Source organism: Bacillus rossius, chromosome 1 (assembly GCF_032445375.1).
Source record: "Bacillus rossius redtenbacheri isolate Brsri chromosome 1, Brsri_v3, whole genome shotgun sequence".
Lineage (NCBI taxonomy): Eukaryota > Metazoa > Arthropoda > Insecta > Phasmatodea > Bacillidae > Bacillus > Bacillus rossius.
The window spans coordinates 113098978-113117429 of NC_086330.1; the positions used below are offsets into that span (position 1 = coordinate 113098978).

The window sequence follows — 18452 nt, forward strand, 5'->3', positions numbered from 1 at the left end:
TTTTCAAAATGTCGGCAGTAACAAATATTGCAATGAAGAACGCAGCAACTGAAGGCGTACTTATTGTGACAGAATCAAAAACTTGAAAATTCGTGACCACGTAATACATAATTGTAATAATAACTCTGACGCATTAAATATACGTGCAACAGGTGTTGTACCCAGTTTATACTCTATGTAAGATTAAAAAGACACATTAGGGATTTTGATGGACTGGTTGCGCATTCATCGGGGATCAAAATGTATTTTCGGTGGCAAGACATTTGTGCACATTTTAAATGCGCGGTATAATGAAATATATCACTGTCCTTTTAACGAAATTGAGAACTCTGTACTGTGTGCTGTATTCTGTAATCAACTGTCATGTAAAGGATTTGCTTCGTACTCTAATCGCGAAACCTTAGTACTTGTTTTTTTGTTCTTGTAGCATTTATATAATACATTTTTATTTGTAATTTTGTTGTTTTTTCATGAACCTATGTTTTTAAGGTAATTTTATTTAAATTATTTTTTGAATCGTGTAAGGATATAACGAAGGACGGATATAGATCGAATCACTCAGTAAAAGAACAAGTAATTTTTTGATGAATTTGGGATGTTTGTTCCTCATTTCTAGCTTATAATTAGAGATTTTCAAGATGTTAGCCACGACGGTTGACAAGATGGTGGATACCACAGTAATAAATGCACCGTGCACTCTAGCGAACAAATATTAAACTAATTTGACGGCAACGTACTCTGGTAAATGGCGCGTGTACTATGTGACACTAGCACTCCTTGTATCAGTTACTGAAAACAAGATGGCGACAGAACACGTTAGTAGGTAATGTGTGTTAACTAGCGCTTCTAATAGCTTGTATTGAAAAAATAAATACGATTGCTCTGTCTCGATATATTTTCTAGAGGAACTGTTTGATGCCTGCGTTATTTTCCGATGACGTTGACTTTGCAGTCCGTGCTTTATAACACTTTCTCATGACGAATGAACGGAGCGGTTTTCGGCAACCACAAAGTGCAAGAACACGTTGGCTTCAGCGACCGGAACGGCCACTCCGGGCTCCGCTAGGACCACGGAGTCGATGCCGGCAAGGGGTGGAAGGGGGAGCAGCGGTGTCTTGGCAGCGCGCCGCGCACGGCCCTTGACTAATAGTCACCGCTACGCCGGCGCCACTAATTTTTGTGTAGCGCCGCGGCGCCTTGCGCGGAAGAGACGCACTCTGCCGCGGGAGAGGGGTAGGGGGTCGACTGCTGAAGCAATTTGCCGCAGGAACCCCCGGATAATGCCTTTCCTCGCTCCCTCCCGGCTTCTCGGGGAATAAATGTCCCGGAGCCGAGCGAGACCAGGTTCTTCGCCTCTCCTTCTTCCCAACCCTTCATCACTCCTTTTTTTTTTCCCTTCCCTCTCATAGGCCCCCTAACGCTTCGCCGTTCCTAGGGTCGATCCCGGCTTTCTCCCGTCATTTCTCTTCCCTCTCCTGCCCATTCCTCCTTCAACACGCTTATATTTCCGCGGCTCGCCTGTATCTGTTACTGTTTCTCGCCGTGCGGCAGAGGAGGATATGTTCCCGCGGGGGTAGGAGGGGGCGAACAATTCAATATCCAGCGTGATGCATGTGGAAACGTTTTGTTCCTCGTGGGCGCCCGGGTCCGGTCTGGCGAAGGGCGGTCTCTTTCCTCGCGGCAGATCTGTTGGGGCGGTCTGAATCCAGTTCCACGTTTTCTTTTCTTTTTTCCACCTTGAAGTTTCACGAGCCTTTGTAGAAGTTAGCTTAGAGCACTGCATAGCTATACAAGTTTAGATAGCCTCATTTCGAAAACATTCACGTCATTAAGAAGACAGGGTGTCTAGCGACCGGGAAAACCGGGAAAACCGGGAATTGTCAGGGAATTTTGAGTGTCAGGGAAATGTCAGGGAAAAGTCAGGGAATTTTTAAAAAACACCTGGAATTTTTTTTTGCTGTAGCTTTAAAATAGTTTAGGTATCTCACGGAAGATTAGTTTTAAACATTTCTGCTGTCACGGTAATTTACTTATAATTATTGACATTTCGGAGAAACTACACTTTTCAAAGTAGCTTTGTTTTACGTTGGATGTTACCGTCTGCAAAACAGTTGTTTTCTTTTTCGATAACATCGAGGTTAGACTTCTAAGATAGATCGCAATATAGTTTATATCGATTTATCGACTGCGTGTTATACCTTCTACATCTCGGCAGTGTTGCCAGACGTACGAGAATTCTCGCATTTGTACGAGCATTTAGAACCTGTGTACGTTGTACGAGGTAAAGTTGGATCTCGTACGCTTTTGTACGAGAATTTTGAAGATCACTTTCACTGTTGGTTTTTTACCCGGGTTCTAGTAAGATATATTAATTTAATTGTATCGTTTTGTCAAAACAAGTATATAACATTTCTTTTGTAACAATACCATTAAGTGAAGTTCCTGCCCGACAGCGTTGACTTTTTTTTTGGCTGGAAACACAGGCGATGCTGACTAAAAAATTGTGTTTGTTTTTTATTAGCAGGTGCCAACCATTTGTCTAGCACAGGAAATGATGACCCAGAGTCAGAATAATGTTAAATGCACAACCCCTAACTCACAATTTAGAGTATTTTTGTATTTTAAATTAACTAAAATAAAAAAAACTGGATATTTTTTACGAAAAAAATAATGCAAAAAGAGTGAATGGCAGGAATAATTGTATTGTTGTGAAAATTGTTGTGAAAATTGTTTTACTTATGTAATCATAGGATTGTGAAAATTGTTTAGTTTAGATTTGTTAGGCTTGTAGCTCAAATGTCAAGTATATAAAAATATTGTAGAAACACATTTAAACTTTTGCTTTTACAGTACTATTGTGTTTGCTTTTACAGTACCATTGTGTACGAGATTTTTTGTGTCTCATACGAGAATTTTCGTTCCTTGGTACGAGACATTGACATTTACAATCTGGCAACACTGCATCTCGGTTTGTTTTCGGTTGTTTTGGTCGTTTCCTGGCTAGCCAAGCCACGCCGTCACAATTTTTAGCTTGCATTTATTGTACTTGTTTCTTTCGTTTTATTTATTGTGGTTATTTATTTTGGTGAATTGAGGTTACGTACTTATAGTCATGCATTGATAATTATCTTGTTACTTTCTATCTAGGCGGCAACTACAACCCAGTGCGTTAAAATGCTACGGTTTTTCTCCATGCTTTCGGTCTTAAAAATGATTTCGTAAATTTTTTTTGTTATTGTTTATATCTCTTTTTATTCGTGTTATAAACCTGGATCGTTACGGAGGCCTAATGGTAGTTGATTATACTTAGTTTCTCGACGATCTGCTTTGTTTATTTAACAGGTAAGTGAGCATTATCTGTATTTCTGTATGTGTGTGATTTCACAGAACCTTTTCAATTAATTAGGTTATGAAGTAAATACCAGTAGTTATAATAATCACGTCAGTATGACGTCATTTTAATCTTTTTAGGTTATGAATGCAATTATTTTTTTGTTTGTAAACAGTTATTTTGCATGATGGCCTACTGGATTATGTTTAACTGGAGATCAAATTATTTTTAAACCGTGAGAATGGGTGGGTTTTTCCAAAAGTGAACATTTTTTTATAACTTACCTATTGTTCTTAGAACAACACATAACCTAACATACTTAAATGATATTGCAAAGTACCATCAGGTAAAAAATGAAACCTTATTTAAATTAACTGTAGGCTATTTTGGACTGTAATTATCAACAAAGAACTTTTTTTTTGCTGTGAAGGTACAAACCTTTTTTAAATTATAGCTGTGATTAAGTTTGTGATGCAGGCTGCCTGTGAATATACACTTGATACAGGAATAATATATAACTTTTAATAAGGTTATGTTAATTCAGCTGTTACACTCATGAAGTAGGCACTAACCAGTAAGGATGTAGTATGTTGATAAGATTGCAGATATTTGATAGGGTTTTGGTTACTCTGTATCAACTCAAAATGTACTTTCTGTATGTAAGCTGTAATTTTTAGAAAAAGTATTCATTTTTAACATCTGTGTTTGTTCCCAGCTCAAGGTGTCATGCCGCCTTCAAAATTTAGAAAAACGGTATTCAGAGCTGAATGGAGCCAGGACCCAATGTATGCGTGGGTGAAGGGTATTGAAAGAAATCCCTATTCTGCATGGTGTGATGTGTGCAAGCAAAAGTTTGAGCTTAGCAACATGGGGAAACAAGCTCTCACAAGTCATGCGTCTGGGGCTAAGCATAGAAAAAGATTACAGGCAGCCAGTAAATCGGTCCCAATTACAATTTTTTGCAAGACAGGGCTATCAAAAACAACTTCGCAAGTAAAGTCAACAGATGTACCTGAAGTATCATCAGAATCTATTCAGAATTCATCAGTTTCTGAGGGTTCAAAGTTATCACCATCACCTAATGTACCGAAGTTGTTAGAAAATGCAGTTGCTGGCTCAGCGTGCTCATGTATTTGCACATGCACATCTGTAGAAAAGAAATCAAAGTTATTGAAAACATATTTGTTGAATGATGATGTGACAAGAGCAGAGGTCATGTGGTGTTTGTTTTGTGTAACATCACATAACTCGTTACGGAATGCTGAAAGTAGTGTTTCAATCCAGCGCAAGATGTACCCTGACAGCAATATTGCAGCAAAAATGAAATTGAGCAAAGCAAAAGTATCTTACACTATTGTTCATGGCTTGGCGCCACAACTCGAGCGAGATCTAAAAGCTGCTATATCAAATTGTTCACATATTGTCATCGGTTTTGATGAAAGTTTAAATAAGGTTGTGCAAAAACAGCAGATGGATTTAATGGTGCGGTATTGGGACGATGTCAAGAATGTGACTTGTACTCGCTACTTAACCTCTGTTTTCTTGGGTCACTCAACTGCAGCAGATTTACTTTATGCATTCAAAAGTGCGTTAACTTCTGCTCTTTTACACAAGATACTTCAAGTGTCTATGGATGGTCCGAATGTGAACTTACGCTTTTTAAAAGATCTAAGAGAAGATTTAAAAGAAGGCCGTCCACATGAAGGTGTAATTTTGGATATTGGCACTTGTGGTCTGCATTCATTGCACTGTGCTTTCAAGACAGCAATGAAAGGAACAGAATGGGAAATTATTCCATTTTTACGTGCAATTCACAATCTTTTTTACAATATCCCTAGTCGTCGTGCAGATTTTATCCGCATAACAGGATCAGATTTGTTTCCTTTGAAATTTTGTGCAGTTCGTTGGTTAGATAATGTGTGTGTAGCAAACAGAGCCTTGAAATTACTGCCCTATTTGCTCAAATACATTCAGTCACTTTGTTCAAAGTCTGAACCAAAGTGTGCAAGCTTTATGGTAGTTAAGAATGCTCTTCGTGATAAATTGCTTGGTCCTAAACTTGCATTTTTTTCATCTGTGGCATCTGAAATTGAACCTTTTCTGAAAGAATTTCAGACCGATAAACCAATGGCTCCTTTTCTTTATTCAGATTTTTGTGCTGTTGTTAAAAATCTTATGATAAGGTTTGTCAAACCTGAAGTAATTGAATCAAAACCCTTGTCCGCCATTGATTTATCAGGAACAAATCTTATGTCTCACAAAAATGTTGACCTGGGTTTTGGAACAAAAGCAGAATTGCGTTCTGAAAAAAACTTAACACAGAAAGACATTGAGTTATTCAAGCATGAATGTTCTAAGTGCCTACAAGAACTTGTGAAGAAGATTTTGAATCGCTCTCCACTTACTCTCAGTTTGACTAGGAGCATTTCATTCATTGACCCTTCAGTAGTTTGTATTCCAAATTTGGCAAATAAGAGACTGGCAGCTGCACTAGAACATTTTGTATGCAATAACTGGATTTCTGGAGTGCAAGCTGATAAAATTTGTAGAGAATTCAAGCAAGTGTGTGCTGTAAAGTTAGTGCAAGAAAATGTGAAGATATACACACGCAGTAAATTTCGCCTTGATCAGTTTTGGTTTGATCAGTTGAAAATTTGTTCATTTGAGGAAACAAAAAATTTGGCATCTTTCCTGAAGATGATTTTCATCTTTTCACATGGCAATGCTGCTCTGGAAAGAGGATTTTCTGTGAACAAGGAATGTCTGGTGGAAAATCAACAAGAAATATCTCTCGTAGCTCAAAGGAGAATTCATGATAGTGTCTCTGCAGCTGGGGGAATTGATGATTTCCCTGTAACAAAGCAGCTTATACATGCAGCTCGTAATGCACACTCCAACTTTAAAGACTATTTGCAAAAGCAGAAGGAGCTTTCTCAAGAAAAAGCAGAAACTAACATCTTGAAACGTAAAATTGCTGCTGAACTTGCAGAGGTTCAGGCAAGAAAAAAGAAAATTTTAGAAGATGCCCAAAATGAAAGTGCAATTCTTGATTCTCGAATAGAAGCTCTTAAAACGTAGTGCAGTGATAATAGACCCCATTTTGTAGTGTTTAGGCCTACTAAATTCAATCATTATTTTCACAAAAAGACCTAAGTTTTTAATATTTATGCTATAATTTTATATTTCTTTAAGATCCATGTCATATATGTTTATATTCATTTATATGTACGTACAGCTACAATTTACTATATAGAAGTTTTTTTTAAGATTAATGATGCAATTTTGTGAATTTGAAGACTGTGTTTGGAGACTGGAAACTGTTTTTGAGACAGGATTTGAAGGTTAATTGTGTATCATATTCTTATAAGCAGAACACATCTTGACATTTGGATAGTTTTATTGTGACTGAATGTAGCACTTCAATAAAGAGGTGAGTAAACTTTTTGAGCAATGAAAATTTAAATTTAATTAGAATACATATGTCTGTGTGTCTGTCTTAACATTGTGTATCGTAAGTCTGTGTGCATGGTTCATAAAATAATTGAGAACCAAAATCAAGTAATACTACTGTATTTAAGTTGGCGAGTTAATTGTTTTCACATGTGGTATTTATTATTATTTTTAAGTATGTCTGGAAAATTTTCAATTAGTCTGGAAAACCTGGAAATGTCAGGGAATTTTAAAAATGCTTGGCACTAGACACCCTGGAAGAAAATATTTCTCACTTTACACACAAATCGATTGTTTACGGCTCGAATCGTTCACAATGTTTATTTTTTTTTTTTATGTTTCCGTGTTCATCAGCTTGAATCCATCATACAGCTATTCTGTATTGCCATTCACTTAAGAGAAAACAAAATCACATTCTGTTAGCTTAGTTGGTAAAGCAAACATTTAAAATATTGATCGTTCCAACGCCTTAGTCAATTATTATTATTTGTTGCATATAGTTTTATTTTTGACACTTGAGACACAAATTCATTCGAGTGGTAGATTCAAGGTATTCTTTGTAATTCAAATCCGAGATTATAACTCAAAAATATTGAGGTTCGGCCTAATACTAATTTAAACTAATGCATATTAATGTTTGAGACGCAACACATAGGCCGAATTTACGAAGGCGGTACTTAAATACAAACATTTTCTATTCACTAAAACAAGCTTCCAATGTCAGAAATAATAATATTGCTATGTTAATGCCATTTTACGTCGTAGGGCCATTTTAATGTTATATCTGGTTTCCACATTATTCTTCGCATTTCTGTCGGTGGGTTCGCAGGTCTAAGATTTCTGTGAGGCGTGTAACGTTACATTTGACCCAATCGTGAACGTGATTACGTATGTGTAAAAAAATTTTATCTTCCCAGCCGCCAACCTATTTGGCGAAATTTTTCAGTATCTATTCTAATTAGTAGGTACTTGTACTGCCTGTTGAATGAATGGTCAGAGCTCCCAGCTGTTGAGCCAGTGGTCCCATGTTTGATTCTCGGTCGAATCGGGGAATTTTTCACTCGTGGAAACTTCCTTCCTGCCTGGCCATCGCTTCGCCTCTATATGCTGCGTGAGTCACTCTGCTGTGGAAAACTCAAGTGCGCTTTGGCTTCCACCACCGTGACGCTATCTAATATCACCGCTCGGACACGAACGTCTAGGAATCTTCAACATACACTGTAATTTTTTTTAATGGAACTGAAATAGTTATGTAATTATGTCGTCGTTGTGGTGTCCATAATACTGGTTTAGTTTCATCGTTGGCTCCGTTTGTCTGGCATCAGCTGATTCAGTCTTGTTTTCTGTGAAATTTTTATCTTCATATTTTATTTATTTTTATTTTTCGGAATTTTTCCATGACGATCAGTGCAAAACTGCAAAGGCGTACGTCCAGAAAACTGCATTAAATCAAAACATACGATTATTTTTTCTACATTTTGGAAAAAAATGCTTGAATGTAACATTATTTAAAATGTACAATTATGCACCAATTTTCGTAAGAAATAATCAGTATTATCTCGAAAAACGAATTTCGTGTATGCATAAATAACAGCCATGTGTTGCACAAAGTAACTATATAAATACCTATATATATTTTTTTTATGGTAGTATTACAAAATATTTCCTGGCAACTGGTAATCTTTTCGTAAAAGTACAGAAACATGTTTTCTGTGTGGAAGAGCCGCGTGTTTTGGGCACCCAGAAGTTCCAGAGAGCGCGGAGTTTTCTTTTTTTCCACACGTAAGAGTCTTAGGTGGGGACGGGACTTCGGCAGTAGATTCTCTCGCAGACAAACACGTGCGACGTGAGTGTGTGTCCCCTGTGGGCGGGGGGGGGGGGGGGGGGGGTTGAGAATGTTTGCCGCAGAAGATGGTCGCGAGGGAGAGGTGAGGTTGAGATCGAGCGGAGATCCGCTCCGGAGATTTGTACTGACCCTGGAAAAGGGAGGGGGGGGGGGGTGTTTGCAAGCAGGGGAGGCCAGCCTTCGGCGTCCATGGACTGCAGGTGACTCGACCGGAAAGACGCGGCCCCGCCCGCGAGTTCCTATTGGCTGGCCGCGCGGGGAGATTGAAATCCTTGCGAAGATTGTGGCCTCACCGCGCGGGAGTGGGGGGGAAGGCTTTAGTCAGGCGTCGCTCTGCGCATTTGGACCAAAACTACTACCAATTTTCACTATAACAGTATTTATTTATTTAATCGTCTTATTTTTACATGTGTCAAAGTTAAGGCGTGGATACCGCCTTGTCTTATACTTTACCATTGATTTTTTTAAATGTTTTTTACAAATAAAAATAAACACTTAATAGAAAAAAAGCAGTGATCTAAAATATGACTATACTAAGGAAATAGCTCTCTGAAACTACGGGAAAGAATAATAATTATTTTTTTTCAATATATGCAGCGAAAATGTACACAGTACAAATATAAACTTTAAAAATATATATATATATAAACAAGAACAAAAATTATAAGTTACAAAACAAATTAAAATTTATCTGAACTATATGGTGTTGTTTTAAAAACTAAAAACTATTAATTTTTTAACCACGCATATTAAGCTAATTTACTTGCCACATAAAATGTACAAGCCAAGCACAGACACACACATTTACACACGCTACACACGTGTTCATATTTGATAAAATTACTTACTGTATTATTGAGAGACCGGCACTATGCATTCTAAGAGAAGCGGTTGAAGGCCTAAAAGAAAAGATGCGGGAGCTCAAGTTGCAGCGGCAGAAACACTTAGTGCGACACCAGCCTTGTACAAATACAACTGTTCAACAGTACTATTTTACAAATAGCCTGCGATCTTTATTATTTTACAAGTATTATTTCTTGTGACATTACAAACGAGCAGTGTGGATTTCACAAAATTTTGAAGTGAAATATATCAAGTTTAAGTTTCGTAAAATACACTAGATTCATATTTATAATCAGATATTTATATTTACCGAGTGATTTATACAAATGATTTGCAAATAGTCCCCTCCCCCTTTCTTTGTGAAGACCACCTCCCATTAGACGTTGCAGCATACAACTAAGATCCCTGTTACTATGAGTGGCAATTGAAATATTTTCTAAATTTTGGGCTATATTCGCGTAACTTTTTCGCTGTATACGACAAAAACACGCACAAATTATTTTAAACATGTGAGAATGAAGTTCCTACACGTGACGCTGTTTGTGATTGAATTAAATAATTACTATTTAAATCACTTTTTTTCTCTTTTTCTACGAATTAACATAAAATTATAAAATCGCAAGTCAACAATTTTATATATATAAACATTTTTTCTTCGGTATAATCAGCTATTGGTGCAATTGTTTCAACCGTGACTTACCTACCTAGCAAAGAAATTAGAAAAATATGAAATTTATGAACCTTTTCATAAGTGAGTGTTTCTTGTATAATTCAGTCTGTTTAATTGTACGCTATCTAAAAATGTCACTAAGAGAAATCAGGGGAGTTTGCAATATAAGTGGTGTCACTTCATCACAAAGCAAACAGGCAAAGTATTTTTTTCCCCTCTTGCGTATGGATATACCACATTATTTTGTGTTAAGTTTTAGACTGCTAAATGTGAAACTGAAAGCTCATTTTGCAGTTTCTTTTAAGTTGCGACTGCGCGGCTGTATAACTTGCAAGTGAACTGAGTCCACGTCAATCTACGACTCGGAACTGAAGCTGTAAGTAATTTAATAACTGTATACTTCAGTGCTTTTATTTGTACATTTCATTATAATATAAAACCCCGAAAAGTTCGTGTATCCAGTTATGAAAGGCGACAACGCAAAACCCGCAAGCAAGTCCGCTTCCAAAAAAAAAACGCTCTTTGGGACTATAAGCAGTGATTATACAAGTTGGGTCGCGCCACGGAGTAAATTTGTTTTTTGGCAAATGTGTTTTATAAACAAAGATAAACTTTTCTCCCAACGACGAATACATAACTAGATTACCATCACAGTCTACATTAATAAAACTCTTGCATTATTTAACATCTAACTTCAGCAGCGCGAGGTGGTACTTCGCACGTAAACAATTCCGTGAACCATTCTTTATTTTTGCTCTTGTTTCTGTCCAAATGTACATGATGTAAATTAAATTATTTATTTGATGAGAAATCATAATTTCTTGTTTTCATTTTAAATTCATTCTGCAATTTAGGTATAGTTTTTCTTTTATATCACGACGAAAATTTATTTCCCATACTTATGCACATTATGATTTTTTTCGTGAACACGGCGTGAAAACAAAAATAACTGAGCGCTGTTACCGATCGCAAAGAAAGGAAACCGCGGCTTAATACCGTGATCGTTTGTCTTCAACCATCGTGTTATTCAGTGCGATGTTTAAATATTACTTGCATTACTGGCTCATCTCTATTGCACAACTTTGCAATTAAATATTTTAGAAATATTCTAAAAATTTCAAACTATCAATAAAGTGCAAACGTATGTCTTTTTAAGAGTTTATTATATCCTTATATTTTGGGGGGATACATACGCAATATTTAATAATTAGAGTATGTTTTGGCGTACTTTTACCTATTTCTAACTATTTATTTTAATGTTAACACATTCTTAACGGAAGTAAACCAAAAATAGGTTAGTGCTGTCTATTTTAACTCATTCTTCGTAACAAATTGAACATATTTGGTTCATTAATGTACAAAAAAGTTTATAAATAATTCGTTGCTAAAAACGGTATATTGTTTTGCAGGAGAACCATCTTTTACTTAAGGAAGCATGTCTATTGTCCTTGAAAAGTAAAATGTTTCACAATTTTCAGTCGTAAAATTCATAAAATAAAAATATATTTCCATTCTTTGTATTAGAGGGACTAAATGCTACATGTGAACTTTAATTTGCCATGTGCTAGGTCATATATCTAGCAGGAAGTAATTCGGGGAGCTGATGCATTTCGGCAAACAGAAGTTGTAACTTCCTTTCGGTAATAAAAAATTCGTGTTCTTTTCGAATGATAAAAATAATGGAAACTGGTTATTTCGTTTGACCTAAAATATCATGAGCGAATTCAGTGATTTCATTAAACTTGGAAAACCTCTGCGATATCGCTAGAAAATTGCCTCCTAAATTTTAATATATTTCTGTGCATATTAGTTACGGGGTTTGTAATATTGGTTCCATTACCTTGCATTCTACCATCATGTACCATGCATTTTACCATCATGTGCCATGCATTCTACCATCATGTACTAGTATTGAAATCATTTTTCGTGTTTAATTTCTGAACTAGTAGTTTGGTGCACTTAAAAACATCATGTTATGAAAATTAATTCCTTTTAAGAGAATCCGCAGCAAGTAATTTCACGCTGAGGGGTATACTGTTGTTTGAATTCAGTTGCGACTACGTGCCGCTTATGTTAGTATTAGTTGGTCAATAACCTTCTCTTGTAAAGGTGCCGTAGGCAAATATAGAATATTGTCAGCCAAAAGAAGCGAGCAATATTTCTTTGCTTGGAGGTATCTTACGAGGGTCATGCTGACAGTAAATAACCGCGCAGTTCTCCCCCCTCCCCCGCCGCCGCGACATGGACCTGCCCGTTCCTTCGCGCCAGTCTGCCGCCAGAAGCGAGCCGCAACGGTCGTTCACTGTTCACAGCGTCGCTGTGTCACTGTGTCACTGTGTCACTGTGTGTGGCTCGTGGTGCTTACCCTGTCGCAATTTACGGACAGATACCAAGAGTTGTATGGTAATGTGATGAATGAAGCTTCAGTTAGAAAATGGTGCATCATGTTTAATGGTTGGCGAACGCATATCCATGATAAAGAACGCTTGGTCCGACCTTCAGTTGTGACTGACTAACGCAAATAAACGCTCGATGAAAATATTCGACAGGATGGACGTATCACTATAGATGAACTCGTTTCCTGAAATTAAAAAAAAAAATATGCTGTTTAACAACTTGGCGGTAACTGTGTATGCCGAGGGCATAGGAAAGCAGGTGATACGCTATGACAAATGTTGAAATTGGTATGGCGATTACGTAGGAAGGTATCACATGTGTTGTAAAATAACTTTTGTTTCATTATCTCTAGTAAAAATATCTAGAGAAACCAACGTTCTTTACTTTCAGAATGACCCTCGGGTATTCATCCCTACCTGTGAGGTGTCTTAAGAACACGAAGGGCTTTATCGCAGTGTTAAGGCACTGAACTCGCGCTTTTGAGAAATCGGTGTTCTAACCCGGTGTGAGTCATCTTGATAGTTTTCTATTGTGAATGCGGGTATGGTTCCTTTACAGACCATTACCTAATGCCATCTTAGATATTCCTTGATTTTATCGTCGTGTGTTGCCCTTTGCAATTACCTTGATGTCGAATAGACCTATAACCAATCAAATTAACCTAGAATTGCACTTGAGGATTGTTTTGATTCGCCTTGTGAATTTTTTTTTTTTGTGATTCATGTTTTTGAAGGCTTTTTCTGTAATTTTATCACATCAGCGCTTTTGATATTATGTTTCTTCTCAAATTTCCTCTACTTAAGGTCCGGTCTCACATGCTTTGTTGATTATTTCCCTTTTTCATTTTCTCATCAGCACTGTTATTAGATGGCTTATTTCTGTACATGTATCACGATGCCGATACTGTATTTGCTGTTAAGTCACAAATATGTTGAGTTGGCGTTACACTTAGTGAATATTTGTTGATAATATTTAAAAAAGAACAACAATAATAAAAGAGAGGCACTGTGTTATATTTTACAGAAATAGCTGTTGAATCGATATGATGCTATACAAATGATATTATCAACTTTCCGTGGGAGACTGAGCCTTAAAACTATGTAAGAGCGGTAAAAGGTCACACAACTGTTCACACGCTGTAACACTTATAACCTCTTAAGTTTACTAGGTCAATTTTTTCACACCTATGTTGTTACCATTCGCCAATATATTGTACTTTTAACGTGTAATTATACAAATAAAATTACAATATGTATAGATTTTGGAAATGTGGTTTTTGAAACAACCAATTAAAGGGTATAATATTTCAAAGAATACTTATTATTTTTAATTTATTGTACTTTATATTTGTTTTTGACCCTTGACACATAGATTCGGTTTCCAGGGGTATATTCGAGGCACTCGATGGGATTCGAATTCGATATTTGGATTCGAGAAGCTTGGTATTTGACCCATCACTAGTTTTAAGGTAGTTGCTCTGGCCGCTTAACCTGTGAGGACCGTGGAAGCTACTGCATAAATGTTCAAAGCTGCAAGTTGTTTATACAAATACCTGAATAGTTTGGTTTCGTAAAGAAAATGGGCACCAGCAAATTTCGAAACAGTTTATTTTTCAAGTGTCATTACCTGAGCTGAATAGCTGAATAGCACACGACTTTAGTCAATACTTGTGAATAATTGTACGGTTAGAAGTGCTTTATTATAGTAGAACTCAGTTTCACTAATTAGCTGGTAAAATAGAATGAAGAGAGAGAGACAAGGTTATTATACCATCGTATAATTAATACAGACAAAGAGAGTGTGTTTGTGGTTGAATAATTGATTATACTGAGAGGTTCCATGTGACATCAATTAAGTTGGAGACTTTTTTTCCAGATATTCAGTGTTTCATAATTGTTGTTTTTGTGAAAAGAAGCTTCAAAGACTATGTTTTGTATTATGCGAGTTCTTGTTGTACTAAAACGTGGCTTCGCAACGAAGATAGTCTTAAATTTATTTTACTAATTTTAGAGTGATTAACGTAAAAATGTTTCATTTTTCACAAAAAAAAACTTACTTTTTAATTCGTAGTTAAGGGTAATTCATAATATTTTCAAGTTTGTAAATTTCTCTTCTGTGATAAGCTCTCAAATTATATTTGGTTTTGTTGGAAATAAAATAATTTGGCCATATTTATTCAGCCAGCATTATCCCTTCTGCAATCGTGTTATAGGATCAAAGTGTCTGTTTTTTATGCATGCACCGTGTCATACCTGTCACTAAATCCAAAAGTTTAATTTTTATTAGTTTGATGGCCCCGTGAAAAAAGTTTTCTTTTTCAAAAAACTAAGAAAATAAAGTTTAAAAAATTAATTTTCTCCTTATAACAAATTTTATGCAAATTGTAATCTAATAAAGGCATTTTCAGCTATATAAAATAAATATGTTTTTTCTTATCTTTCAGATGTAAACATATTTATAAGAAAGGGAAAAAAATAAAAGTTCTTATTTTTTCTTCAAAATAGTCAAAATGTATTAATATTTAATCAGTTATGTCAATGACTAAGAAATAAATATATAATAATATATATTAATATAATATATATATACTTTAAATTATTATAATTTATATTTATAAATTTATATTTATATAATATATAATTTATATATAATAATATAAATAAATAATATTGATGTCTGTTCATAACTTTACCGAATTATTTGGAACATAGGATTATTTTTCATCAATATATAAGTACTCTGAAAAAAAAAACTAAAATTTAAATTAATATACTGTAACTAAGCAGTATTTATTAATGCTCTGAAAAGACTGATAGAAGACATATGTGCGCCAAATCAATATGCCTTTGATTGAGATGAGTTTCACGCCACTGTGTTGAAATGGCACGAACACTTCATTGTTATTCCACTACAAGTGATCATTCATTTACAACTGACGCACAGTTGTAATTTGATCGTGAATAGCCAAAGTGCGTAAATATGATGAATACACGATGTTTACCGATTACTTAATCAAATTTCCCTTTAGTGTGTAATTTATTTTAATTACAATGTGATTATTTAGGTGTAAAATAAAACTGAATATGCTTCAAGTAATTTACTCTTAAAAATATCTCAACAATTACTTCAATTAATTGTCTAGTGATACAGCTTTGGTAATATATAGCTTAACCCTAGTCTAGTAAAGTATACTAATTTTTCATTTATTTTTTGCTATCATTCTCTTGTATCCATGGCCATAATAAATCTGCAAGCGTGATATATGCTCCTTATTGTGTGCCGTTATTCGTAGCCAGTGGTCAAATAACGTCATCAGGTTTTAAAATCCTCTTTGTTTTAGACAATTAATACTCTTCTTTTTTGTACCTAATATTTCACTTATATTTATGAATAATAAATGTATGTTAAAATTAATTTTTCTGTTCAGTTTGGTTATTTTACTGTGGGATGTGAGAGACACGTCAGTGTAAGATTTGAAGACTAAGCTTTAAGTGCTTTCACGCCTACTTAAAGGGAAGTGGTCTAATCGCTATTATTTATTAATTCTTTTTTTTAATACTTTTTCAAATGCCTACCTGAACATTAGTTTAACCGATATTTAAATTTTGGTTCAGGTATTTTTTTTACTGCGTTTTTAACCTCTGTCCAAATTTAAGCCTTGCCAACAAGTGGGAGCAAGACATATGTACGTTTATTGCAATGGCTAAGCTATCAGACAGATGTAACATATATGTATCGATTCGGGTTTAAACGTATCGCAAGTGGAGTAACAAGTAAGCCGTTGTTTTGTATCGCTCGCAACGCCGTATACGTTATCACCACGGCCCTGCCTGCCAGGGGTTAGCAACGTCTGGTATACAGACACATCTTCGCCAGCGAACGCGAAACAAGCGCGCGCAAAATGATAAAACATTACTATTGGAGGCGCGTGGTGCTTAGATTTATAACTGGATTTGTGCACGGGAGGGTAGTAATTAAATTAAAACCCTTGGTGCGTGTGAATACTTTTGTTTTGTCTTTCTTTCGCCCCGTGCCCGCGTATCGGGAAACTGTCAGTCAAATCCCAATTGATGCGAGGGGAAACGTTATTTACAGCCGGGCCCTTTTCCCGTTATTCACGCCAAGCTTTTGTTAGTTATTTCATTCCCGCGGGAACTTCTTTGCGCGGATGAAATATTTTTTTTTGCATCGCAACAAATCAAGTTACACATTTTGACATGTTCCCCTCAAATCCCGTAAACTTAACCGCATTAACTTTACCAATTCCGGCCATAACGTGCATCATGCAAATACTTAGCTAGCTCCGCGCACAGCTCTCAAAGGTCATCGTATGCTGTGTTTTGTGATGCGAAACGCCCTGTGGTCAGGGTTAGGAGTTCACAACCATCAACCCCTCTATCGCCCTCCGCCCCTCCGGCGTGGCTCAGATTAACAAAGTGGTTCGGAACCACTCAGATTTTGGTGTCCCCGTTTCCCATTACCTCTGTTAAGAAAAACCGTGTGATTTTTAAAACCCTACATTTACATTTTTTGCACAGTTTTTCCTTTCATTATTCCATCTCTGCCCGAGGTTAGTTATTTAAAAGTAAATGGATCACACTAATTACACTATTAAAAATGTTCACCGTAAATTTATGAAGAACGCTGGTTAAAAAAATATCCAGGTATCTTCGTAAATTTACTGTTATCTTCGTAAATTTACGGGTACAGAGTTCACTTACTTTATAAATTAATCCACAAGATTAATTTTCGTATATAAGAAAACCTTTCAAAAACTGATCAGGACTTATGCAAAAGCTCACTTGTTTCTTCCACATGTGCGTTTACTCTTTTTATACCGGTGAAAAAAATTCGGAAGTTTATATACAGCGTAATTTCTACGAAGATACGTTTGTATGAAATTACGAAGAACTCTGTTTATTTGAGGTAAGTTCTAAGTTTAAAAGTCCGTAAATTTGCTGTAATTTATAACATAATATTTGCTGCAGTGAACGTAAACGTTTTGATCGCTATATTGTAAGGAAAATTACAGTGAACGCCTTTTAAAACCTCACATTCGTAACCACATCCGTGCCGGATTAGAGATTTGGCCGGAATCCCAAAGATAATAAATGTGCACTAAAATAATATGGAAAATAATTAGCTGCTCAATACACGCACATTACACACACCAATATGAGCGTTACTGTTCTAAAATGTCTCTTCTACCTCTTCTTAATTAAACATATTACTGATTTTTCACAAATTTTTTCTCGATTGACGCTGAATTGCAGAACTTGTTGAAACGAATTATGCTGGGTTACAGAGCGCCTACTGTATTGCTAAGCACCAAGAGCTTCAAGTTCTCACAGTGATATGCAGACAGTGGGTTTGAAAGCAACTCGGACCCTCGCCTGTGGAATGTGCTGCAGGGTGGAACAGCATTAACACTTCCGAGAACAAAAGAGCGTGCGTCTCGCTGTGAAACCAGGTCACGTCCTGCCAAAACAAAAAGGTTGCCGCTGCGCCCAAAACAGTTGGAGCTGGTTGGCCGACGATTCTGTCCGCCCTCTCGCGTTTTCAACCACATCCCTGGTCACCGCGCCGCCTGCTCGCCCCTGCAGGAAGGAGTAGCCGCAACCCGCGTGGCCGGGTTGCGTGGCGCGGGTGCCGCAAGTGCCAGGCGCTGCGCGGACAGAGGGGACGGGACATTCGTAACATTGTTTTCTCGCAGAACACAGCTCAAGGCAGTAAGCTAAAAAAAAAAAAAAAAATGGAATCATAATATGGCTAGGTGCATCTCTAATAGTTTATTTATCAATTACTTTATAGATAAGTGTCAAATAAATAAATATAAACCTTTGTCATTCGAACTCCACGAACCTATAAAAATATTTTAATTTAGTTTATATATATGTAAGGTAATGTATTGAGGG

At 36.3% G+C, this 18452-nt stretch overlaps 2 protein-coding genes across 2 annotated transcripts in view; both read left to right on the top strand.

The window, feature by feature from the left end:
* Positions 1-18452, top strand: part of LOC134542352 (neural-cadherin-like) — a 383455-nt gene that overhangs the window by 149582 nt on the left and 215421 nt on the right. The window lies entirely within an intron of this gene.
* Positions 1649-7168, top strand: LOC134542344 (uncharacterized). Its single transcript, XM_063386513.1, has 2 exons — positions 1649-3342; positions 4047-7168. Exon 2 carries the CDS (start codon positions 4058-4060, stop codon positions 6407-6409), a length of 2352 nt encoding a protein of 783 aa, XP_063242583.1. The 5' UTR covers positions 1649-3342; positions 4047-4057; the 3' UTR covers positions 6410-7168.